The sequence below is a fragment of the Sceloporus occidentalis genome, unplaced genomic scaffold (genome assembly GCF_023333645.1).
Source record: "Sceloporus occidentalis isolate IW3139 unplaced genomic scaffold, rSceOcc1.0.p SCAF_5, whole genome shotgun sequence".
NCBI lineage: Eukaryota > Metazoa > Chordata > Lepidosauria > Squamata > Phrynosomatidae > Sceloporus > Sceloporus occidentalis.
In genome coordinates, this window is record NW_028316985.1 from 135101230 (window position 1) to 135126764 (window position 25535).

Here is a 25535-nt window from a genome sequence, read left to right on the forward strand (position 1 = left end):
ATAATTTGGACAATTAATAAATGGCTCTGTTTTAACGCAATCTGTATCTAATCTCATTATTTCTGGGGTTGAGCAGAAAAGAATATCAGCACTCCAAGATATGTGGACAACACCATACTACTAGCAGAAAACATCATTGGCCTGGAACAACTACTAAGGAAGGTCAAGAAAGAAAGATCAATGGCAGGCTTACTGCTGAACATAAAGAAAACAAAAACAATGAACATAGAAAATCTACATAAATTCAACCTGTATAATGAGGAAATCAAAATAGTAAAAGAGTTCCCATACCTTGGATCAAAAATTGGTCAGAATGGAGACTGAAGCCAAGAAATCAGAATTGACTAGGAATGGGGAGGACAGCTATGAAAGAAATAGAAAAAATTCTGAGGAGTAAAGATATACGACTAAGCACTAAAGTCAGAATTGTACAATGCATAATATTCCCCATCACCATGTACAGATATTAGAGTTGGATCGTGAAGAAAGTGGATAAGAAGAAAATCAACACATTCGAGATGTGGTGTTGGAGAAGAGTGCTTAGGATACTGCGGACAGCCAAAAAGATATACAAATGGGCCCTTGAACATATCAAGCCTGAAACTTCCCTGGAAGCCAAGATGACCAAACTGATGCTGTCATACTTTGGCCACATCATGAAAAGGCATGACTCATTAGAAAAGACAATAATGCTAGGAAAGGTGGAGAAAAGTAGAAAGAGAGGAAGGCTATACACTAGATGGCTAGACTCAGAGAGGCCATAGGCATGAATTTGCAGGACATGGGCAAAGCAGTGGAGGACAAGGGGTCTTGGAGATGTCTCCTCCACAGGGTCACCATGAAGTGGGGTTGACCCGAGGGCAACAATAACTGCATATCATCCAGTTACTGAATTTATCAATTAACTCGGTTTTCCTTAATTAAATGTCAGCCCTAGTTCTTGTTTTATTGCTAAAAGGACTCCAAAGCAGAGAAGAACTGAATTTGTATTTTAAGGGCTGGATTACCACAATTGCATTCCATCATGTTACTGCAGAATGAAGGCCCATTGCATTTTAGAGATGTCTGATACCCAAACATCTTTGCACTTTTGCACAGTGGATGCCCTAGAATAGTTAAGGAATACCAGGCTTTCCTGTGTTGTATCCAATCTACTACTCAGGACTGTTAGAGAGAGCAACCTAAGCATCCCTTTACTCAGTAGCTGCTGTTTTGGATATCTTTGCAAGTTTACGCGTAGCATATATTAATATTATTTCTTATTTGTTCCTCTTACGCATACCTTCTATCTTCTTGCAGTAGAATAAGGTCCTAACAGTCATATTGTTTTAATGGTAGCCGTATGACTTATATAATATGCAAAAAAGTGTGATGCTGCAGTAATAACAGGAAACGTAAAATAGATAATGCCAATTCAGATCATTCATTTTGCAGAAACTAGTGCTAAACATCCCTGAGGCTGCTCTGCTCTGATCGCATACTCATTTTTCTTCTTGCTGTTTAGATGAACTATGTTATTAAACAGAAACTTACAAACAGAAGCCCAAAGGATCTATCAGACAATTTGTCTATTTCATTTAGTACATGCATCCTCTTGTATATATACCAAGATGACTTGTAAAAGCTTTTCACCTCTATATTTCTTCATTCAGTGTAAACCCTGATCTTATGACTTTTTTCTGTAAGCCAGGCTCAGACTATTGAAATTCAGTGTTATCCAAAGTGAGAAAGAAAACAAAATTGAAACTTAAGATGCTTCCAGATGAGGCTTTTATTGTGAAACAGCCCAGTCTCAGTCATGGAATTTTACATCGGTACCAGATGACAACCTCTTTCATTTGTAACCTAGTGCTTTTCCACTGCTGCATCTGCCTTTTTTTTTAATTTTCCACTGAAAATCAGTTAAATCAGTGTATGACAATATTAGCAAAAGCATCCAGCTCACCAAGGGCTAGAAACACCTTAGTCCCTCATCAACATGCCAGTACTCTTTTTTTTTTTCTTTTAGCACGTTCTTTTCTCTCCCCACTCTTTCTTTCTTTCTTTCTCTTCTTCTGGAATTTTCACCCCACTGCTTGTTTTGACTTTCCCTCTGCTCATCTTCCAGCACATTCATTACCAAGCAGATCAGAGCCCTGCAGAGTGAAACCACAATGGAGCTGCCTACAGGACCTGTGGAGAAATGAATGCCCAAGGCTTCAGCTTTGAACAGAAGATAATAGATTTGTATTGACTGCCACCTAGTGACTAAAGATGGTGCTGCAGGCTACAGACAGATTTTATGTAATAAAAAATAGTTATTCTATTATAAAATTCTTCCTTTTAAATATCTTCAGAGGACGCCTTTTCTTTCATCCCAACAGCCTCCAAGGAATATTTGGTTAGACAACACAAAAAGTCCTTCTTGGGTAGCAGCTCCCACCCATCCAAGGAAAAATTATATAACTCACTATGTTTCATCTCCTTTTTAAAAAGTATGTTGATAGCTATTTGGAGTTAATCTGGGAGAAGAGTGGGATGGAAACCAATGAAATGAAGAAATAAAAGCAAAGTTACCTTGAGTGCCTATTTCTAGGTTCTCTTTAGTGTCCATGCCAATTTTCACTTGTCTAGGTTCAGGGTCATGGAAATATGACAGAAAGGGACACATGGATATGCATTCTCTAATTGTTTTATATATGCTTCTTTCTGGAGTAGAAAGGCCTCTGAAGTGCCATTCTTGGTTATTTGCCAACAGCACACAAATCCTCCTGTATCAGCAAGCAGTTTTCCCCAATCCAGCTCTTGAGGTTAGAAGTACACTTCACCTTTATAAACACAAATGTTTCAAAATCCAAACTTAAGAAGAGACTACAGCAGCAGGAATGAAAGAAACACCGATGGGTAGAACAGGTGGGGAGAATGAGGTGCTTTAAAGTTTCTCACTCCTGTTCATTATCCTCGACCTGACACACAGACATGTTTCTCTCCATTCTGTTGCAGATTGTAGGCAAGGGGACATCTAAACTGGGAACCCTTTGAAAATGGAGATGGTGCCAATAACCATCACCATGACCTGGCTTCAAAAGCTCTCTCTGCTAAAGTGGAAAATGGCCATCTCCTCTCTGTCTCAACAGGGACAGATCGTGTGCCTCCAAATCTGCCAAAATCCTGCTTGGCAGGCCGGGAGGTATGGACTTTACAAGGGGAGAAAGGCATGTGTATTTCTTCCAACTATCCCAGTTTGGTAGGGACATACCCAGTTTTCTGTCATCTCACTTTTTGATCTGCTATCCTAATGTCCCAGTTTCTCTCTCTTCTCCTACTTTCTTCCTTTATGCCCAGCTCACTTCAACTGCTGCAAACTGAGTTCAAAGTGCAAAAGTAGTATGCTGTCAGTTAACTCAGTGTGGAGAGAGGAGGGGAAGGGGTGGAATTATGCCTTTCCCAGTAGGCTCAAGTAAAAGCAAACTAACAAAACCTCTCTTAAGTTGTGTCTTCTTCTTCACTGATACCTTTTGCCATCATGACTACACTCTCACATGTCCCAGTTTTCATCTGTGAAATGTTGGAAGGTATGCATGTGGGGATAACATTCTTGGTCCATATTTTATCATGTTTAGACCTCTCCAAAGGTTGCATGAAAAGCCTGCAGGCTGCCTACACATGCCTTATAAGAAAAGCATGGGTTGGGAAATCCATATTTTTCCCTTCTTATAATGTTCACCTCAGCTACTTGGCTCCTTTCTTATCTTTAGACTTCTTACTCGTTAACCTATGCTTATTGTCCATAATTCCATTTCCTTCAATCATTCTGCATCTGCTGTATTTTCCCATTTCCTTCTACTCACTTCATTTGTGCTGAGAGGAAGGCAACTTTTCTTATACTTATATCTTGGCCAAAATTTGCACTTTCTGTTTGGTCTATCTTCAAGATCTTGGTTTTCATACCAATACCTATTATTTCCTTATTCCTTCGAGCTCCCTTCCTTTGAGGGTGCATCTATACTGTAGAAATAATGCAGTTTGACACCACTTTCAGTGCTATAGCTCAATCCTATGGAATCCTGTGATTTGTAGTTTTACAAGCTCTTTAGCCTTCTTTGCCAAAGAGTTCCAAAGATTATTTCTGGAAAGGGAAGCAAAACTGAAAATTCATGCAACTCCAGGGCAATTTACTAAAGAGTAGAATAAAATATTACAGGAGCCAGTCTACAAAATCTTTGAATGTGGAGACTGCATAAAATGGCAAGATTCTTGATGAGGTTGAAAACCATGAAATCCTCATGAATTATAAGAGGAGATTGGCTATCTGAAAGAAGGGATTACCCCCCCCCTTAAGAATATAGATATGAGGTTTATACATGGGCCATGTCAAGGGGTGTTAGCAAAATAAATAGCACACTTTCAGAGCTGTGATCCTATGCCATGAGGTTATTACACCCACATTGAAAACCCAAAAAAGCAGCAACAAGAATATGTAGCATTCAAATATTGCAGCCATAGAAATTAAATATAACATGCTGGCCACAAATATTTTCTCCAAAGGTAAAATACTCAATTTAAAGCTGTAGGTGACTATTGCATATGAGAATAACAAAGCATTAGTGCACAATAGGAAATACAATACAAGGTGGTAAAGATAATGGAAGTCTCAGCTATTTAACTCCTCTGAAGTCAGGCCAAATAGTGCTAAAGGGTGTCATTTGTCAAGGGTATCATTAAGATTAAATAATGCATGAGTTTTCACTGATTCTTATACAAGTGAATAATAAAAATATGCTTTGACCCACAACACATTCCTTCTTATCCAAACTCTGAATATGAATATATTCAAGAGTTCAGGTCCCTCACCAAAGATGAAAAACATGGAACCAAATAACAAATGAATACTTAATTTTGCTAAATTAACAATAATTAATATAAGGTTTTTTTAAAAAAAAAAGTAAACAAGGGGAATTAAAGTAGATGAAATTATAAGGGGTTTTATTCTACTTAAAAAGGATCTAATAATAAAAGGCTCTGTTTCAAATTATGTTGTTCAGCAAGATCTTCTATAAATTTGTGTTTAATCACAGCAACTACTTAAATCTTTTTTTCTTCCAGTTGTTGGAAACAACAGAAAAAGATAAGCCAAAAGCATTTTCATTGCAGTAGAGGGATTTACATGTTAAAGCAAAACAGTATGCCCTGCGTTATAGAAAACCAATCATGATAAAGTCTTTTTATGGTCATCCGGTCATGTCCAGTTTTGCTGAGTGCAGCAAGTCCCAGAGAAGATGAGCCGTGGATGCTGAACCCTCTGATATGATCAAGGCTGGGTGCCTCATTCTGACCTCAGAGTAAAGCAACTTGCAGCAGCAGCAAACATGCCAGGTAACAGATCTAGATGCATGTGCTATCAACCACCCAACAGCAGAACAAAGAGCCTTTGCAACAGGAAAGTTTCAGGGCTGCTCCAGAGGCAGAATACTCTGGGCTTCTCCCTGCCAGTGCAGACAGGACTTACCATATATACTTGACTATAAGTTGACCTTATGTATAACTTGAGCGCAAGTTTTGGGCCAAAATTATGGATTTTGCCATGACCCATGGATGTTGAGGGTAAAACCTGGAGGCTTCTTCAGTGTGTGTATGTGTGCGCAGATCAAGGGAAACTCTAATTAAGGCTTTTTGCTTCAGCATTTCAACTTTGCTTTCACCCTTCACTCTGCAGACAGCGGCAGACAGCGCAGGAGGCAGAGGGACTTTGTTTAACAGCAATTAATCACCCAGAACTCTTTCTACTTGGCTCAAGAGAAAAAGAAACTCTCCATGGAGAAATCTGAAAGACCTACTATCATATTACCATATTGACCCATAAATAAGTCGACCTGGGATTTTGGGATCAATTTTGGGGCATAAATTTTTAGATTTATAGACGAGTACAGTAAGTTATCTTTGATAGAAAAAAAAGTATGATGTGACTTTACTTACAAAATACTAAGAATTTCATAACACCTCAAGCTGAGAGGCTTTGTAACATGTGTTCTTCAAACATGGAGGAGAGAGAGACAGAACTGAAGACTAGAAAACGAAGACAAAGAAGGTCATTGTAGACTAACTGATGCAAGAAGATAGAAGGTATGCGTAAGAGGAACAAATAAGAAATAATATTAATATATGCTACGCGTAAACTTGCAAAGATATCCAAAACAGCAGCTACTGAGTAAAGGGATGCTTAGGTTGCTCTCTCTAACAGTCCTGAGTAGTAGATTGGATACAACACAGGAAAGCCTGGTATTCCTTAACTATTCTAGGGCATCCACTGTGCAAAAGTGCAAAGATGTTTGGGTATCAGACATCTCTAAAATGCAATGGGCCTTCATTCTGCAGTAACATGATGGAATGCAATTGTGGTAATCCAGCCCAGAATTCCAAGAATCAGCGTATCTGTCTTAACAACAGATAGACCAGGGCCCCAAGAGCAATAATACCTTTTAGAAAATAAAGGCAAGAGAGGCTATGGAAAACAGTGGGAGGAGTCTCAATTAGCAGAATGTGCAGTGATAGATGATAGAATTTGATGCGGTTTTGGATGTTTGGTAGAAGATAATAAAGGCATTCTCTCCTTCTTGTCCATGAATGAGTGGCATGATGTGCTGAGCTGAGTGCATTTGAGAACAAGTGAGATTGACTTTTGCTCATTTTAGGATTCCATATCCAGGATATCCACCTGAGTAAGGATAAAGGCTGCTCCTAACAAACCTGCCAGAATATTGATAGCTGCTGAATAATATGCTGAATACTATTGTTCTCTTTTTAAAACTCTGATACTTCCTTTTGGTTGACTGGATATAGCCTACATTGTAAGGACATCTATACATAGGTTGTTGTGACCTTTATAGTCACTGGATTGACCTGGTAAGTTTAGTAATTTTTAAAAAATCACATAAAAACATTTAACAGGAACTAATATTGAATGATTAAACAGTTGAGTATATAATAGCCTATTTCATGGTTCTGAAGTCTGAGAACAAACATACTTTAATGACAAAATAGCTTAATTTTCAATTATAGTTGCATTAAATGTGTTTCAATGAACATTTATGCTTATATTTTTGCATCAGATTTATAATGTTGCATGCTTCTCCTGATGAAGTCATGGCAGAACTCCAGCTGGTTCAAGAGGGAGATATATTGGGTTTATGATAATTTTTGTGAAATAAAAGATACTACCTCCCTCCAAAACTCAGTTACAGACGTTCTTGGAATAGTCTGTTATTTTAATGTTAGATAAAATGTATAAAGAAAATCTATAGCATATATGGAACATGTGATTGTATATTCCCCACTGTTTCCGACGTACAAGGTGCTCTTTAGTTCATGATTTTTCCTGTTGAGTATGAAATATGCCTTTTCACATTTTGACATTGTTCATTATTTGCTGCTCTTTGAAATGAATAAAATCTAAAAGGCCAATACAAATGCCTCTCTCTGCACTTTCATATTAACTCCTGGATGGTTAAAGCTTCAAAAACAGCAAACACACCTAGTGATCAAGTATCACTTACTCATTATGGTCCACTGTTTCTTAAACCATTTACTGTGAGCTAGTGCAATATAAAACAGACATTAAATGATGGCTTTAAGGCCACTATGTCGAGTAGCTCAGGGAGTAGAACACCATTATTAGCAAAACACACTGCAAATTATAGTTAACTGAGACCATTACAATCTGTACTTTAAAGGGTTTTAAAACCACACAAGACATTCTGAATGTTTATTAACTGAGTCTATAAACAATGATTTTCACATGGTGCAATAGAATATAAAGGGCCCGTACAGACAGGCCAAAATAAAGCTGCTTCGAGTCACTTTGGAGGTATGCTGTTTAAATGACACACACATCTTAAGAGGCCAGAAGCTTCACCAAAGCTATGCTCCAGTCCTTAGGACTGGAGTGTGGCTTTGGCACAGCTTCTGGCCTCTTAGGACGCTTGCAGCATTTAAACAGCATACCTCCAAATTGACCTGAGGCAGCTTTATTTTGGCATGTCTGTATGGAGTCTCTAACTGGTGATGACAGCAGGGCACAAACCTGAGATGATGGTCACGTGAAGATGCATACCATAAGCAATGACATTTTCATCATCATCACACGGGGCCAATGCAGGGACATCCAGGGTTTAGGGACAAACTCGCAGCTGCTTTCTACATGACACTGCATGCAATCAGAAGAGAATCTAGGGTGAATGTGAGGTAATTCAGGAAATAAGTAAATTCACAAAACTACTGGATTTATGTTTCCATTTTGCTTGCGAACTGACCCCTCTCACGTAATTGCTGCTGTGTGAAATGCACGGCTCCAGATGCATACGGTTTCCATTTCCCAAGCCGCCTCACTGTCCCTGGGTGATAATTTTTAAAGGGATCACACACACTTCCCTCGCCCAGCCTCTCACCTCCTCTTTGCTGGCTGTAATTAAGGGAAGAGTTTGTGGAGGAAGGCAAAGAAAAAGTGTTTTGGAAGTCCTCATGGACAGGAGGGATAAAGGGAGGACATATCTTGAAAAGAGAGGGCATGGAATCAGGCAGGTTTATGGAACCAGCCCCCTCCTCTCTCTCTCTCTCTTGTATGTGTGTGCTTCTTTGTGTGTGGTTTTAGGAGTTTGCAAAGGGTACCTCATTCTGCCTTACACTGAAACACCTTTTGGGGCTTCTGGGCAAGAGGATCCCCCCATATCCCCTCCCCTCCCCAGAGCATGTGTGTGTGCGGCGCGCACTTGTGGAAATAACACTTTGGAGCATGCCCCAAAAATGTATTTATCACCTTGCAATGGGGATTTGTTTGTCTCCTTTTGATAGCCAAATTCGCACTGGGCCCACTTTAATGTGCTTTTAACCCCTTCTTGTGCTCTGTGTGTGATAACCAAAAGCAAATGGGCTTGCTTTTCTGGGATGTCACCACTTTAACTATTTTTGGAATGGAAGCACATAGGACCTATGTGTGATAAAGTCTGCTGAGTGGTTTTAGTTTTATCATACCATTGCCCTACTTGAGTCATTGAATTTCATAGGGACATTGTTCTCCACGTGTAATCCTCCCCTGTTTTTCCTACAACTTCTTTCTCCTTACTGCAGTAAATCTGGAATTTATCAGAAAAGGGAAATTGAAAGTATAATCCAATGGCAATCTGAATGCAATCATGCCAAATCCTCAAGGTCTAGCAAATTTCTCACTTGCCTGGAAGACTATTTCATGGTCCAAAAGGTGGAAGAGGCAACAAGGGGATCAGCTATTTTAGATCTGATCCTAACCAACAAGGATGACTTGGTTAATGGGGTGCAAGTGGTGGGATCATTAGGTGGAAGTGACCATGTTCTCCTGGAATTTGTAATACAGTGGAAAGGAGAAGTCAGGCATAGTCAGACACACATTCTAGACTTTAGGAGAGCGAATTTCAGTAAACTTAGAGAAGTATTGAGGGCGATCCCGTGGTCAGAAATACTAAAAGATAAAGGAGTTCAGCACGGATGGGACTTTCTCAAAAGGGAGATACTGAAGGCACAATTTCAAACAGTTCCAGTGAGAAAGAAAAATGGGAGGTGTCTCAAGAAACCAGGATGGATTACTAAGGAACTTTCAACTGAGCTAAGTTTTAAACGGAGCATGTATAAGAAATGGAAAAAGGGAGAAATCACGAAAAAGGAATTCAAAGAAATAGCAGGCATGTGTAGGGGTAAAGTCAGAAAAGCTAAAGCACAGAATGAACTCAGACTTGCTAGAGAAGTTAAGAACAACAAAAAGGGCTTTTTGGATATGTCTGCAGCAAAAGTAAGAAGAAGGAAATGGTAGGGCCACTGCGTGGAGAAGATGGCAAAATGTTAACAGGGGACAGAGAAAAGGCAGAATTACTCAATACTTTTTTTTGCCCATTAGCAAAGGTTAAGGGTTAAACAGTGATATAAAATACTATAGTACAAATAAACTAGGTACAGTGGTACCCCGGGATACGAAAGCACCGCCTTACGAAATTCCCGGGTTACGAAAAAAAATAATTTAAAAAAACTGTTCCGCGTTACGAAAGTTTTTTCGGGTTACGAAAAAACTTTTGGTGCTTTTCGGCGCTATTTCGCACCAAAAAGCGGCTTTCGCTATTAGCGCCTATGGCAATTCGGCTTGCGAAAGTCTTCCGGGTTACGAAAAGGGCAGCGGAACGAATTAATTTCGTAACCCGGGGGACCACTGTAGTAGGAAGTACAATTTATGTTATTTGTTTTTTTAGTAATGTGTCAAGAGAGACAATGTTTTATGTTGAACAATGTAAATTACAAGAACAAAAAGAAGACATACAACTCAAAGAGGTTTTTGAGTAACAACGAAGAGATCTAGTGTACGTTTGGGGGAGGTCATGGTGGGGAAGCGGGGGGGTATGTATAAACGTTCTATGTTCTGTGTTTGTCTGCTGTATAATGTGATGTGATAATGTTTCTGTGATAAGGATAAAAATTAATAAAAAAAATACTTTCTTTGCCTCAGTCTTCTCAGAAAAGGCAAAGGGTGCTCAACCTGAGGATAATGGAGCAGAGGACAGATTAGGGGAATTTCAGTACAGAGTAAGTAAAGAGACAGTAGAGGAATACCTTGTTAATCTAAATGAATTTAAGTCTCCAGGACCAGATGAACTACATCCAAGAGTATTAAAAGAACTGGCAAATGTAATATCAGAGCCATTGGCAATCATCTTTGTGTAAGATGAATGAGTGAGTTCTGACTTAAACCCAGAGCTGAAGAACCGAAGAACCAAGGAATTGTGCTTTAAACATAGCTAAAGGAACAAACAAGATGGTTCCGCGCAAAGCACTGATGTGACGAAGGTATTTGGCAACCGAGGCGAGGAAAGTCTGAAAACTTGGAAGCTGAAGCGGGGTGCCGTCCAGGTGTGACGAACCATGACCGGGAAGAACCTTCTCTCCTGAGTCGCCATGATGAGGAACTGACAGGACAATGGAGAACTTTGAACAGAACGAGTTGCTTTGAACACGGACTGATCTGAACAACCTGTCTGTCCTCCCAAAAGAGGAAGTTGAGTAATGGGCTGCAATATTGCAAGACTTCAGCAGCCAAGAGCCAGAGAGAAGAAAAAGTATAAAGACCCTGGACTTTCATCTCCATTTTGTTGGCATCTACCGCGGCAACGGTGTCATCCCCAGCCTTCGAGAACAACTGATCAATGTTCGGCGGAAGGAAAGTGTGTGTGAGTATTGTATGAATGTGTGAGTGAAAGAGCTCTTGATAATCAATGGTTGTATTACTTTGTGATTCAATAAATGTTACATGCATGGTGTTTAAAACCAAATTTGGTGTCTCAATGTCTTTCTCAGCCTTGCTGTGAATAGGTCCACGGAGGGAGAGGTTTTCATTACACGCTCTCAGGATAAACAGGTTGCCCTTACAATCTTGGGCATAACATATTTGGTGTCAGAAGTGGGATCCTAGAGCGTGGTGAGACTCTTTCTTTCTGGGGACTCTCATAGCTTGGGGGAGACAGATCTTGAGACTTGGTGCAAGGGGACGCCCTTGCTGGAAACAAGGAGCAAAGAGGGAACAGGTGGAGGTTTGGAAGCCTGTTTACACAACTTCTTTGTTCTTTGAGGGGGGAAGTCAGCGTGCTTCTTCCCGCAGTTGTAACAAAAAGCTTGGAGCCAAGAGCAAAGAGGGAACAGGTGGAGGTTTGGAAGCCTGTTCACACAACTTCTTTGTTCTTTGAGGGAGAGGGTCGGCGTGCTTTCTCCCGCAGGTGTAACAAGAGCAGAGGGGGAACAGGTGGAGGTTTGGAAGCCTGTTCACACAACTTCTTTGTTCTTTGAGGGAGAGAGTTGGCGTGCTTTCTCCCGCAGGTGTAACAAGAGCAGAGGGGGAACAGGTGGAGGTTTGGAAGCCTGTTCACACAACTTCTTTGTTCTTTGAGGGAGAGAGTCGGCGTGCTTTCTCCCGCAGGTGTAACAAGAGCAGAGGGGGAACAGGTGGAGGTTTGGAAGCCTGTTTATACAACTTCTCTGTTCTTTGAGGGAGAGGGTCGGCGTGCTTTCTCCCACAATTGACATAATGTTTGGAAAGAAAAACAGAAGGAGGACGGGGGAAGGCAGGAACTCCGTCTCGGATAACCTTTTTTGTACTGTGGATGGAGAGATCAGGAAGGTTTCTGCTGCCGATGATCTTATTGAAGAGAGTAAAGATTGGGGTTCGTTTTTAAAGAGGTCCCTTTTGAAGGGAAATAAGTACGAAATAGCTTTGAATAAGGTTTCAGAATGGTTTCAACAGGCATTGGAAAAACATGACCCCTGGGAAGCTTTATGTAAGGGAATTGGAATGTTTTGCTTTCATATAGCTTCTACTGACAAGGTAGAGCAGATGAAAGTTGGATTGCTGTTGGTGCAGGTTGGTTTGGATTATTTGAGTCAATGAGTGAAGTGGTCTGTTTGGATGCTTTGGAGGAAAAAGAGTAGGAATGTAAAATACAGAAACAAAGAGTGAGTGTGCTGAAAGAAGTTTTGGTAGATAGTAAAATCCCATTGAAGAAAACTAAATGTGTAGCTTGCCAAGGGACTGGTAAAAACAAAAAGAACCTGTTTTGCTGGCAGTGACAAAACACCTCTTGCCACCCTTGACAAATTGGCATCACAAACAGGAAACTTAAGATTCTATGCTTCTTACAGAAAATTTGCCACAGCCACTGATCAAAAATGAAAAGAATATGTTACTTTAAAGGACTCATGAGCCAATATTAGAATAACTAGAACTTGGTTACCAGGGAGTAAATCCCTGCAAACAATATTATTGGAAATTGCCTTTGTTTTAAAAGAATTAATTCTTTCCTCCCAGCCAGCTTTCCCTCTGGGCAGTGAGAAACTTAAGAATGCTCTACAACCCTGCTGATAAGTTAACAGATCAGCAGAGAACATTTTAGCCCCATAGATGGACTTTTGATAAAAGTATAAAGGATAAGTCCTCCATGTGGAAAAGAAGGTGCTAATATATAAAGTTTTTTAAAATGGTGGTTAGAAGAATAAAATAAAAACAGAATCCTCATTTGAACTTTGTTTGTCTTTGTCTTTAGTATAAGATAATAAGTGTTTTTATATAATGAATAAAAGGCTGTTGGTTTTTTTTGTCTCTGTGTGTGTTTCTAACAAACTGTGTCATAAATGTGGGTCTGTGGTAGAGAATTTAAAAATGGACATGTGTGTATTTTATGTTATTTATTGGAATTGCTTTTGTGTTGTTGATATATGAAAAACCATGGGCTTGGTTTAAAAACTGACTCTAGAGTATTATGTTTTACCTTGAGAAAATGACTGTGTGACTGTGTGTGTGAGTGTGTGAAGTTAGCCAGCTACAGTGTGTGAGCGTGTGCGTTTATAGGTTTGTGTGTGTTCCCCTTTCCTTTGATATATGCTGTGAGTAGGACAAATCCTATTTTAAATTGCTGCTCAGTTCAGGATATGAAGATAAGACAATCGCATCAGAAACAAGAGGGAAAAAAAAGGGAAATATTAATAATGATATGAGGGCACAAGATGCTGAAATATAGACAGTTATATAGATGTTCTTTTGATGTTGAATGTTCTTTTGATGTTAATGTCAAAAGAACAAGAGGGGGAGGGTAAAGATGTGATACCCCTCCATATATATATAGTAATAGCAATTATAGAAAAGAGAGAAAGAGATGGCTTAAAAAAGGATTTGAAATTGTAAAATATTTATATGGATGGTATAATTTAAAGGTATACAAACACATAAATAAAATTTTCTGTTTGGGATAAAGTTCAAGACAAGGGAGCAGAGGCTCCATATTCGGTTTTAAAGATATAAAAACATACTTTCACTTTTTTGTTATTTCTTTTGTATTTTTATATTTGCTCATTATAATGTTCTTTTCAGAATATAGAAGGTACCAGGACATCTGATCTATTGTTGCCTCAACAGGTTTTGTTTAAAAGATATTTTTCTTGGATACTGTATAACCCATTTGATAGTTGTATTAGAACGTCTTACTCAAGTACAGTCAATTTAATCATTCAGTTTCTATGTCCTCCAAAATGCGTCCTGCTTGCTTTCTGCTTGCTTCTTGCCTCAGCTGTTCTTGATTTTCAGCTCCTGGTTATACTTGCTGTTGCTGCTGCTGTGCTGAACCTGAGCTGTTGATAAACCTGAGATGTGTAGCTTTATATGGGAACTATAGAAAAATATTTGTAGAAATAAAAAGATTGAAATGTTGGGTTCATACAGATTTTTAGTCAGGATATAAAATTTTGGGTTATAAAATAAAAGAATCAATGTGGCAGATAAAATTGATGGCATTAAAACAGACTGAAAAGAATGAAAAAAATTAGAAACCCTATTTGCAATCAAAACGTACAATTTGTATGAACTCAAATATAGTAAGAACAAATGAAACTGTAGATTTGGATCATGAAAAAAAATGAGTTAAAAGAAATGATACCATTTGGAACTCAAGTGTTGTACCTCCATTTGGGACCAAAAGAGCATGCTCTGAGACCCAAGTGGAAGGGGCCATATATCATAATGGATCATATATGGCCTACCAATTATTTAATTGAAAAAGATGGAAAACCGAAATGGGTCCACCGAAACCAGATAAAAGTATATTGCGTTGAAAAATAACAAGCGTGTTTGGTTGTATATTTTCTTTTCTAGGATTAAATCACAGGAAGCAAGAGATGGAAAGACCTCCAAGGGGCAAATCGGACTTAGCCCCTTCAGGATCCAGGACCTATGAATAAATTTTATTTGTATAGAACTTATAATCAAAGTTATATGCCAGAAGACTTAAATCAAACTGAATTGAACGAGAGGTATCCAAAATACCCAATGTTTCGTGTAAATGGGAATGTTATGTTTGGGTTGGGACAGGGAAGCATATGTTCGGGTGGGCAACCTCGAGACCTGAACATATGGTTCCTCTTTGACAAATGGACTACCAATTTTCATCCAGGAAACTATCAATGTGTAGGGGTGGGATACTTGATTTTTCCAGTTCTTGTATATAAGTCTCAGGATCTCCAAGTTAGGCGAAAGCGGGATGCCTGTGGTGGGGTTTTAGGACCAGATTGCTCTGACACTGTGATCATAGATATTGATTGTCAGATGGTACATCAATTGGGAGGGCTGTCAAAGGAGCTTTCACAGGAATTCTCACTTTGGGAGCATATCTGGGAATGATAGCACAAGAAAATTGGAAGAGCATACTGTGACTTGCCTACGGACTGGGAAATTCAATAAATGCTACTGGAGAAATAGTATGAATGTTACAATCTGAAATCGAAGAATTAAGTCAAATGATAATGCAGCAGAGATTAGCCTTAGATTATTTGTTAGCTGCAAAAGGTTTTTTGTAAAATGATATTGAAGGAGTTAAAGACACAGAAGAGAATTGGTCTCTTTTTGGATGGCTGAGTGATTTGTGGCCATCTGCTGTATGGGTAAAAGGAAATCCTTATGGTAATAGCTATGGTGGTGGTTATGATTTGTGTGATAACTTGTTGTTTTCCAATTTTAATTCGCATATGTCAATGTAGTATCGTTTCAGTGATACCCAAGAAGAAAGAAGAAGAATTTGCCTTATGAATTTGCATTATGAACCATGATTATGTGTGTTATTGTTTTCTTTTTTCTTTCTTTCTTTCTTTCTTTCCTTTTCTCACATATACCTTATAGTATTATCACACATACTTCATTATTACATTTAACCAATTTCTGTAACCAGCTTATGTAACCTTTTATAGCAATAACTTTGTGACAATCAATTTTGAATTAATTGATTATCAAGAGGGGGTGTATGTAAGATGAATGAGTGAGTTCTGACTTAAACCCAGAGCTGAAGAACCGAAGAACCAAGGAATTGTGCTTTAAACATAGCTAAAGGAACAAACAAGATGGTTCCGCGCAAAGCACTGATGTGACGAAGGTATTTGGCAACCGAGGCGAGGAAAGTCTGAAAACTTGGAAGCTGAAGCGGGGTGCCGTCCAGGTGTGACGAACCATGACCGGGAAGAACCTTCTCTCCTGAGTCGCCATGATGAGGAACTGACAGGACAATGGAGAACTTTGAACAGAACGAGTTGCTTTGAACACGGACTGATCTGAACAACCTGTCTGTCCTCCCAAAAGAGGAAGTTGAGTAATGGGCTGCAATATTGCAAGACTTCAGCAGCCAAGAGCCAGAGAGAAGAAAAAGTATAAAGACCCTGGACTTTCATCTCCATTTTGTTGGCATCTACCGCGGCAACGGTGTCATCCCCAGCCTTCAAGAACAACTGATCAATGTTCGGCGGAAGGAAAGTGTGTGTGAGTATTGTATGAATGTGTGAGTGAAAGAGCTCTTGATAATCAATGGTTGTATTACTTTGTGATTCAATAAATGTTACATGCATGGTGTTTAAAACCAAATTTGGTGTCTCAATGTCTTTCTCAGCCTTGCTGTGAATAGGTCCACGGAGGGAGAGGTTTTCATTACACGCTCTCAGGATAAACAGGTTGCCCTTACAATCTTGGGCATAACATTTGAAAACTCCTGGAAAACAGGAGAAATCCCAGCAGACTGGAGGAGGGCAAACGTCGTCCCCATCTTCAAAAGGGGAAAAAAGAGATCCCAACAATTATCGTCCAGTTAGTCTGACATCAATACCAGGAAAGATTCTGGAGCAGATCATTAAACAAAGAGTCTGTGAACATCTAGATGGCAATTCCATAATCACAAAAACTCATGCCAGACAAATCTAATCTCTTTCTTTGATAAAATTACCAGCTTGGTAGATGAAAGGAATGCTGTGGATATAGTGTATCTTGATTTCAGTAAGGCCTTTGACAAGGTTTCCCATGACATTCTTGCAAACAAGCTTGTAAAATGTGGGCTGGACAAGGCAATTGTTACATGGATCTGTAATTGGTTGACCGACCGAACGCAAAGGGTGCTCAACAATGGCTCCTTTTCATCCTGGAGGGAAGTGACCAGTGGGGTCCCACAGGGCTCTGTCCTCGGCCCAGTGTTATTCAACATCTTTATCAATGACCTGGATGACAGAATTGGGAGCATACTTATCAAATTTGCAGATGACACCAAATTAGGAGGAATAGCTAATACCCCAGAGGACAGGATCAAGATTCAAAATGACCTGAATAGACTAGAAAGCTGGGCCAAAGGTAACAAAATGAAATTCAACACGAAGAAATGTAAGGTTAGGGCGGAAAAATAAAATGCACAAATATAGGATTGGGGACACCTGACTGAATGAAACTACGTGTGAAAGGGATCTAGGAGTCCAAGTAGACCACAAGTTGAACATGAGTGAACAGTGTGATGCGGCAGCTAAAAAGGCCAATGCAATTTTAGGGTGCATCAATAAAAGTATAATGTCTAGATCAAGAGAAGTAATAGTGCCACTGTATTCTGCTTTGGTCAGGCCCCACCTAGAATATTGTGTTCAGGTCTAGATGGAAACTTTGATAATCATCTAATAAGAAAAAAATTGTTAAGAATCTGGAACAAATATAAGGAAAAATAGTGTACTCAACTACCTCTATGGACCTCCCCCAACAAAGCATTGTACAAAAGAGAAGAACTAAAAAGTAAACATTGGGTAAGATATAAGGAGATATCAAAACTTCAAGATGGTGTAAGAATCATGAAAACACAGGAAGAACTGAATAAGAATGGATATGTCTGTAACTGGTTCACTTATAGACAGTTTAAGGAGAGATTTTCAATGGATATTAAAACATGTGGGATTGGTCAAGTAGACGCAGATTTGGAAAAGATAATAAAAGACCCCAAACATCAAATTTCGAAGTTATATAGCTTAATTAGAAAGTTTGAATTAGAACAGGACATGATTAAGGAATTTATGATCCAGTGGGCAAAGGATTTAAAGGAACCGATCCAACTGGAGCAATGGGAAAGGTTATAGCCAACAAAAATGAAATACACACCGAGTGCAGGTATAAAAGAGAATGTATATAAAATAATGTATAGGTGGTACCTGACACCTTATAAAATTTCTAAAATGTACAAGAACAGTATGAACAAATGTTGGAAGTGTAAAACAGAGGTGGGGACATACTTATATTGGTGGTGGTGGTGTAAAAGAACAAAACTATACTGGAAGGAAATACATAATGAGATTAGGAAAATAGTTAAAATTAGAGGAAAAGCCAATCCCAGGGTGTATCTCCTAAATATGACAGACACTTTAGATTTGGATAAAGGAAATAAGAAACTGATTTTCTATTTGATTGTAGCGGCAAGAACGTTGTTCACTAAATATTGGAAAATAGAGGAAATACCGTCTATAGAGGAATGGAGACTGAAAGTCATGGAATATTATGAAATGGACAAACTGACTATAATCTTGGGGAAGAGTCCCTTGGATAAATTTTATGAAGACTGGGAACCATGGAAGATGTATATGCTGAAAGAAAAAAAAGAAATCATGTATACGGTGTTTGAAACATAATCAGGAAGAATAGGACTAGTTAGACACGGGGTGTGATAGAATAAACATGGAAAGGTTAGATATGTTAGGATTTCCTAATGCTGTATAATGGATTCTATGGAAAGTATATAAAGAAATTATATAAGAGTTAGTTTATAGATGAAATAACTTTATTGGAGGAAATTGGTTTGGCCTTAGGAAGGGTTAGGGAGATAGTGTCTATAAAGAAGATATTAAAGATTAAATAGAAGATGTTATTGTGTTTAATGTATGGGTGGTAATAGAATTTTTTGTTTCGGTTTGTGTATTGGTTGGTGTATTTTTATGTAGATAAGTATAGAGAAATGAAATAAAGTGTGTATATATATATATATATATATATATATAGTGTCCAGTTCTGGGCACCACAATTCAGAAAGGACATTAAGAAACTGAAGCATGTCCAAAGGAGGGCGACTAAAATGGTGAAGGGTCTAGAAACCATGTCCTATGAGGAACGACTTAGGGAGCTGGGGATGTTTAGCCTGGAGAAAAGAAGGTTAAGAGGTGATATGATAGCCCTGTTTAAATATTTGAAGGGATGTCATGTTGAAGAGGGAGCAAGCTTATTTTTTGCTGCTCCAGAGAACCCGGAACAATGGATGCAAGCTCCAGGAAAAGAGATTCCACCTCAACATTAGGAGGAACTTCTTGACAGTAAGGGCTGTTCGACAGTGGAATGCATTCTCTCAGGGGGAGATAGAGTCTCCTTCCTTGGAGGTCTTTAAACAGAGGCTGGATGGCCATCTGTCGGGGATGCTTTGATTTCGATTTCCTGCATGGCAGGGGGTTGGACTGGATGGCTCTAGTGGTCTCTTCCAACTCTACGATTCTATGATTCTATGATCCTATGGGGTTTAATGTTATTGCGTGAGAGGTGATCACACGCAGTTTCGGGCAATGGCAAGCTATTTTCAGGCAATGGGAAGTCCATTCGAACACAATTCAAATTCACATAAATTTGCTGAACTAGCGAATTCATGTGAATGCGTTCTGGCCCCACTTTCTTTTCATTCGAAATTAAGAGAAATTCCTTCCGTGTGATTGACTCTTATGTTAAGGCCAAAAAGAAATGAAAAAGGAAAATCTGTTCAGGGTATTCCAATGGCTATTATAAAGAGGCCTCCATCTGGCAATACCCTTCAATTTTCTGAAAAGAACTATGGTCCAGCCAAAATCCCACTCCTGATCCAAAATTCCATATTAAATCTAATGGGCACTGAGAGACTTGCATATATCAATTCATTTCTGTTCTCTAAAACTCATGATATGTCAACAGCTAGCTTGTAAGAGAAGAGTCAAAATGAATACCTTTTTTGTCATTGTCATAAGGATGCATGAGCTGAGCAACAAAGAACAGATCAAAACCTGAACCCTCTGTATGTCATTGCTGTTTGCTCCTATATGGAAAGGGATGAACTACAATCAGATGGGGGGGAAGGGACATCACCATTTGCCCATTGTACTTGATATTATTGCCTGTATCTTTGGTTTGAGAAAATATTGCCGGACATCAAATATTAATAATTATTTCTGATAACTTTGAATTCTCTCTCTCTCTCATGAAACAATCTCTGGTTCATATGTATGAACTCTATCAATCTCAAGTGGTTGTATACATAAAGGTATAGATATTTCCATCACAAGTGAATATGGTCCCTATGTTGAGATCAGGAAAGTGAGAAGAGTCATATCTGGCTTCATGACAGCATGTTGAAAAGTCAGGGTTGTATCCATTGGTTATGGAGAAGTAACTCTGATGGTGAAATAATGATTCTAAAATATTAAATATCTCTGTAGCCTTTCTAAATTCCATAGATGTCTGAAAGTTATACTTAGACTTCCTCATAAAATCATGGCATTGGCAATTCAGGGAGGGGCATTTCTTGGCCAGAGCGGTCCAGTACCTTACCAAACTACATACTCCAGGATTCCATAGGATGGACCCATGACAATTTAGTGCTATAAATTTGTAGTCTGGATGGGTCCCTCATAGCAGTGAGTGAGTGAGTGAGTGAGTGAGTGAGCAGGATAGAATGTTGGAGCTTCTTGGATGGTGATTGGCTGGAAATGTAGAACATGAAGGATGAAAAGAGAGAGTGTGGAGATTATCGCATATACAAATAATGTGACTGCTTCCCAACAGGACACAATCACCTTTTTGGTTGCTACCAGGAATTATCACACATAATTTGCCACTGGGCGGCTGCATCCCAGGTTTCCACGCCACGCTTTGGAGGCCACATTTCTAAAACAGCTAGTTCCTGTATTGGAAAAATGGCCTCTGAAGAGCGGCTGGGATCCGGGATACAGCTGGGAGGCAGCCGCCTGGCAGCAGCAATGGCAAATTACATGCAATGATTTCCAGTAGCAAAGCGAAAGGTGATTGTATCCCAATGGGGAGCAGTAATATTATTTGTAAATGTGATAACCTTCTAAGAAAGTAGAGTTGATAAAAGAGAATTCAGATTTTAAGATGATTCTACTATGTAAGAAAGGAAGTAGAGTAGCCAGGATGAGGAGTGTATCTGAGATGGTCTATTGAAAGTATAAAGAATAAGAAACTATAACCACAGGTTTATACAAAAACATTTTATATCAAATTGTTTATTTTGCATTTTGTTTTATCAAATGTGTTTCCTCAACCATGCCTGTTGGCTTGGCTATCAAGGGCTTTTCAAAAGGGCAAAGGAAAAAAATTTTTTGGATAAGGTGACAATGAATTCCAAGATGAGGGAAAGTAAAGTGTGTGTGTGTGTATGTGTGTGTGTTCCTCTGTTGTTTCCATTCCTGCAGCAATTGTCCCTAGTATATATTGCTATTATTTTCTTTCTTTCCAACATTCTGTTTTCTTGGCAACTATAAGTCAGGACCTGTTTTAAACTACCATATTTTCCAGCATACAAGATGACTTTTTGACCCTCTAAAATTGGGTCAAAAGTCGGGGGCTGTCTTGTACGCCGGGTATGTGCTCTGGGGCCGCTGGCTTCTCAGGCCTCTGAGGCCTGGGGAGGCGGCAGCCTCGTGCCGGCTTCTAAGGGGCCTCCAGAGGCCCCTTAGAAGCCGGGGCGGGCGTGCACGGCCGGCTGCCGGCTTCCAAGGGTTAGGGGTAGCCTTGTACGGTGAGTATATCCTAAACTCTATTTTTTTATAATAAAAGTTGGGGGTCGTCTAATAATAATAATAATAATATGTTTTATTTATAGACCGCTATTCCGCAATGATCATAGCGGTGTACAGTAAAAATTGAATACAATACAAATACAAGGTGACAATTAAAGGAGGGAGAAATTTCGTCCTTCAGGCAGTCCCTGATGTTGCTGGGTCTGCCTGATCGCTCCCTCACGCCTGGTTATACGCCTGGTCGTCTTATGCGCCAGAAAATACGGTACCCCTTTAAAAGGAAAGCCCGGAAATCCTCATTGCTTACAGATCCACAGAAGCCAGGACAATCCTTTATACCTTAAACTGATTGCAGTTAAGCATTGTGTGTCTTTAAATTTAGATATACCTCTGTGTTCCAGAAAATTGTAATAAATGACTCTAACTTGCAGACATTTGTATGTAATGCTGTTTCCCATATTCAAAACTAAAAATGGCCCCTATTTATCGTACACTACACTGAACACTACCCACAGTTTGGAATGTTTTTTTTAAAATGACCTAGCTGCTTTATAAATTACTCTGATCACCCAATATGTCATTATTTGTTATTGCAATTGCAATTGAGAAAGGTAACTCACTGAGTTACTTGTTACAAACAGGTTACCATTGTTTTCCATTGGAGAATATAGGAGGAATGCCATCTAGTTCTCTCCAGTGGCCAAGGCAGAGTTTACAAATTCTGAGGGAGGAAATGCAAAGCAGTCCTTCCTAGCTGCTAAACCTAAGATAGTCTCCCCCTTGTTTCTCCCTTACATTGCTCATCTTGAGTCAGCATCATACCCAGTAATGAGTAACAGGCACAAATCTGTTCCCATTCCACTGTAAAGCAGTGAACTGTAGCAGTGTCAGTTACACACAAAAATGTATTCCAATAGCCTCTTGTTACTGTAGAAACTATTTTCCAAATAACAGAAAAGGGATTTGCTTCCTAGTTTTGCTGCTACTACTAAAAAAACAATGTCTAATTTTGACCCGGAGTGTACATCCATAGCACTGGATAGCAATAAACAGAGAATTAAGAATTTCTCTGAAGATGCCAGCCACAGATGCTGGTGAAACGCCAGGAAGAAACTCTGCTACAACATGGCCACATAGCCCGAAAAAACCACAAAAAACTATGGATGCCAGCCACGAAAGCCTTCAACTTCACAGAGAATTAAGAACTCGGCCATTCCAGTGGCTCTGCTGGGGAAGAGACTTCATCAAGTTTCTTTCTCCATCAACCATATGTTAGTAGCAACCACTCTTTGGGATGCAGCAATGGCAGAAAGGGTGAACAGGACCACTCCAATGGCTCTGTTGAGAGGCTGCTTCCATTTGGTTCCTCCTTTTCCTGAACAGTTTCCATTCCAACTGGTTATTGTAAGGGCTGCTAGGACTAGAACTGGTGCATGGGTTTGCTCAATTTTCTCTTCCTTCCTCACCCTTTTTTCCTTTTATGTTATAACCTAGGACTTGTCTACAATGGCCAAAAATCCCAGACTCACCCTGTATCTGCTATATTCTGGTTACAGGACATAGAGCCTGATTCACAGCAAATCAACCCCTTCCAGCCATCAATCCACTATTAAAAACCTTAGAGGTTACTCCAAATTTTCCCAGGTAAATTGAAAGTTTACCAGAAAAATCCAGAGTTTATTATTATTATTATTAACCTTTATTTATGAAGTGCTGTGTAAGTTTACTGAGTGTGAACAGCGGGTACCAGGCCAGATTAGGGTGACTGTCATGTGTTGTAATCCTTAAAGGGCCACTGCTCCTTGCAGGGACGTAGCTAGGATTTTAGGAAGGGGGGGGGGGTCCAGATCAAGTGCCACCATTATAATGGGGCTTGGGTGTGGCGGCGCAGCAGCACACACCATTCATTTTTCTAATGGAAGGGGGGGTCTGGACCCCAAGATCCCCCCCCTTGGCTACGTCCCTGCTCCTTGCCACCAGCTGAGCCCAGCCACTGTAGGGGAAGGGACAGTCTTCCTCCCTGGTACTCTAGGTCCTCTGCTGACATCATCTTCCTAGGCAATCCTGCTGTAGACACATTGCTTATCTGACATCAAAATGGGATTCCCACCCGTGTCCCTCTTCATTGATCACATGGCTGATTATACTTTGATCTCACCAGAAGCAACATTGACAGCAAAGCTCTTCTGCCAGGGAACTGCTTCTACGGTTGGCAAGGCAGCTGTAGAGGTGGCAGTGGCAATGACAACCCTGAGGAGGACAAGATACTGTTGTTAATATGCAGTCAGCCCAGCCATCTAGATAGCAAGGCAGCTTTGCCTCACTGTTGTACCAGTACATGTGGTGCTCACATAGTGGATCCAGGGCAGCTCTGGAAAAGAATACTCCTGGCTGCTCCCAGATTTTTTGGGCTGGTGAAGCACCCCTAGATTACATTATGAGTTGAATTGCTTACTCTCTTGTTTTTATTGATCTTAAATTATGGAAATCACTTTGGAAACCTTTTTGGAAAACAGTAATTATGATAGCATGATTGTTTTGAAGTCCTGATATAAAATAAAACTAGAGAGAAAAATATTTGATGACAGCAGTCAGGGAAAAATTGCTGAAGCAATGGGACACAGATGTCCAGAATGCAGGCCTGAAACACTCCAGGCCATGTAGAGCTTTTGTGCAATTGGTTAGAGATGAGAAATTTGTTAAAAGTATGCATGCTCTTTAAAGGACACAGAGCAAATGTGCCTACTGCACAGAATAGGGAGATTCTAAAAGGCTATATATAGCTAGTTTAGTAACAAACATGCCAATGCAAGGTTCAGAAAGTGTTCCTCCTGCCAATAATGAGTAAAAGGATAGATATCTATGCATCAAACCATCCAGTCTATTAAAAGCTCTAAAAAAAATAACAACAAAGTGAGAGGGACAAAAGCTCTTATTACAGAGAGAGCAATCAATAAACCAATTGGCACCACCACAGGATTCTGCATTCCTCACAATTTCCATTGCAGCTCTTAACAAACACTGTTATTCTTGCCCTTACGTGGCACAAAAGTCATTTCTTTCTTGGGGCTTTCATTTTGCCATCTGTAATAAAGAGTTCGCTCCATAACTTTCCTTTTCTGGGCTACAGCTCCCATGATTCCCTATTAGCCATGCTAAGAGGGGGTTCTGGGACCTGTATTCCAAGAATAAATTTGTCAAGCTAATTGGCATTAGGAATACTGACATTTCAGCCACGAACAGCTTGGTTAACTACTAGATCTGGTGTGGTGCACAGAGGTTATGAATATTAGGCTTAGATGGTTAACATCTGGTTTCAGATCTCAAATTAATTTTGTCACTTACTGGTTATACTTTGGTTCCAGAATCATGGGTTTTGTGACTTATTGTTGGAAGAAACATATGCATTCGCTTTCCCCTTATATAGATACTTTGGTTAGTCCCTCTTAAGACTGTCTTTCACTGAAGATTCTAAACTGCCAGTAAGAGACCAGTAACTGCTTCCTTTAAGTCTAAGATGGAGGAATAGCTTTCTTCTTGCTATATTATCACCAGTTAAGATAGGATTTAGTTTATTATGTGTTTATTTATTAAACTCATTATTGTTTGTTTTTAAACCACAAACTACATGTTTGTTGTTTCTTTGTGTTAGTCTTTATTTTTAGAAAAGAATATTAAAATATAATCTGACCCACACTTCATGCTTGCTTATTTTTGTTTCCCTTTAAAAGGATCAACACCCTGGGAAACTAAAATTGCACCCCACACTTATGGGTCCAAAATACACTGCAGAAATAATCCAGTTCGAGACCACTTTAACTGCCCTGGCTCAATGCTAGGGAACTCTGGGAACTGTAGTTTTGTCAGACATTTAGCCTTCTCTGCCAGAGAGCTCT

General features: G+C 39.5%; 1 protein-coding gene across 12 annotated transcripts in view; it reads right to left on the reverse strand.

The window, feature by feature from the left end:
• LOC149312857 (uncharacterized) overlaps positions 1-25535 on the reverse strand; it is a 134656-nt gene that overhangs the window by 105830 nt on the left and 3291 nt on the right. For 10 of the 12 annotated variants that reach the window (XR_016281317.1, XR_016281316.1, XR_016281318.1 and 7 more), the window contains exons 1-2: positions 24985-25063; positions 23798-23889 (exon numbers count right to left, since the gene is read on the reverse strand). Coding sequence is in view for 7 of the 12 variants with exons in the window: in XM_089525550.1 (XP_089381676.1) it covers positions 23798-23889; positions 24985-25010 (118 nt within the window). In the remaining 5 variants the exon portion in view is untranslated. Of the gene's footprint in view, positions 1-291; positions 365-23797; positions 23890-24984; positions 25064-25535 lie in introns of those variants that run through there. The other 2 variants (XR_016281319.1, XM_089525554.1) reach the window with 2 other exon arrangements.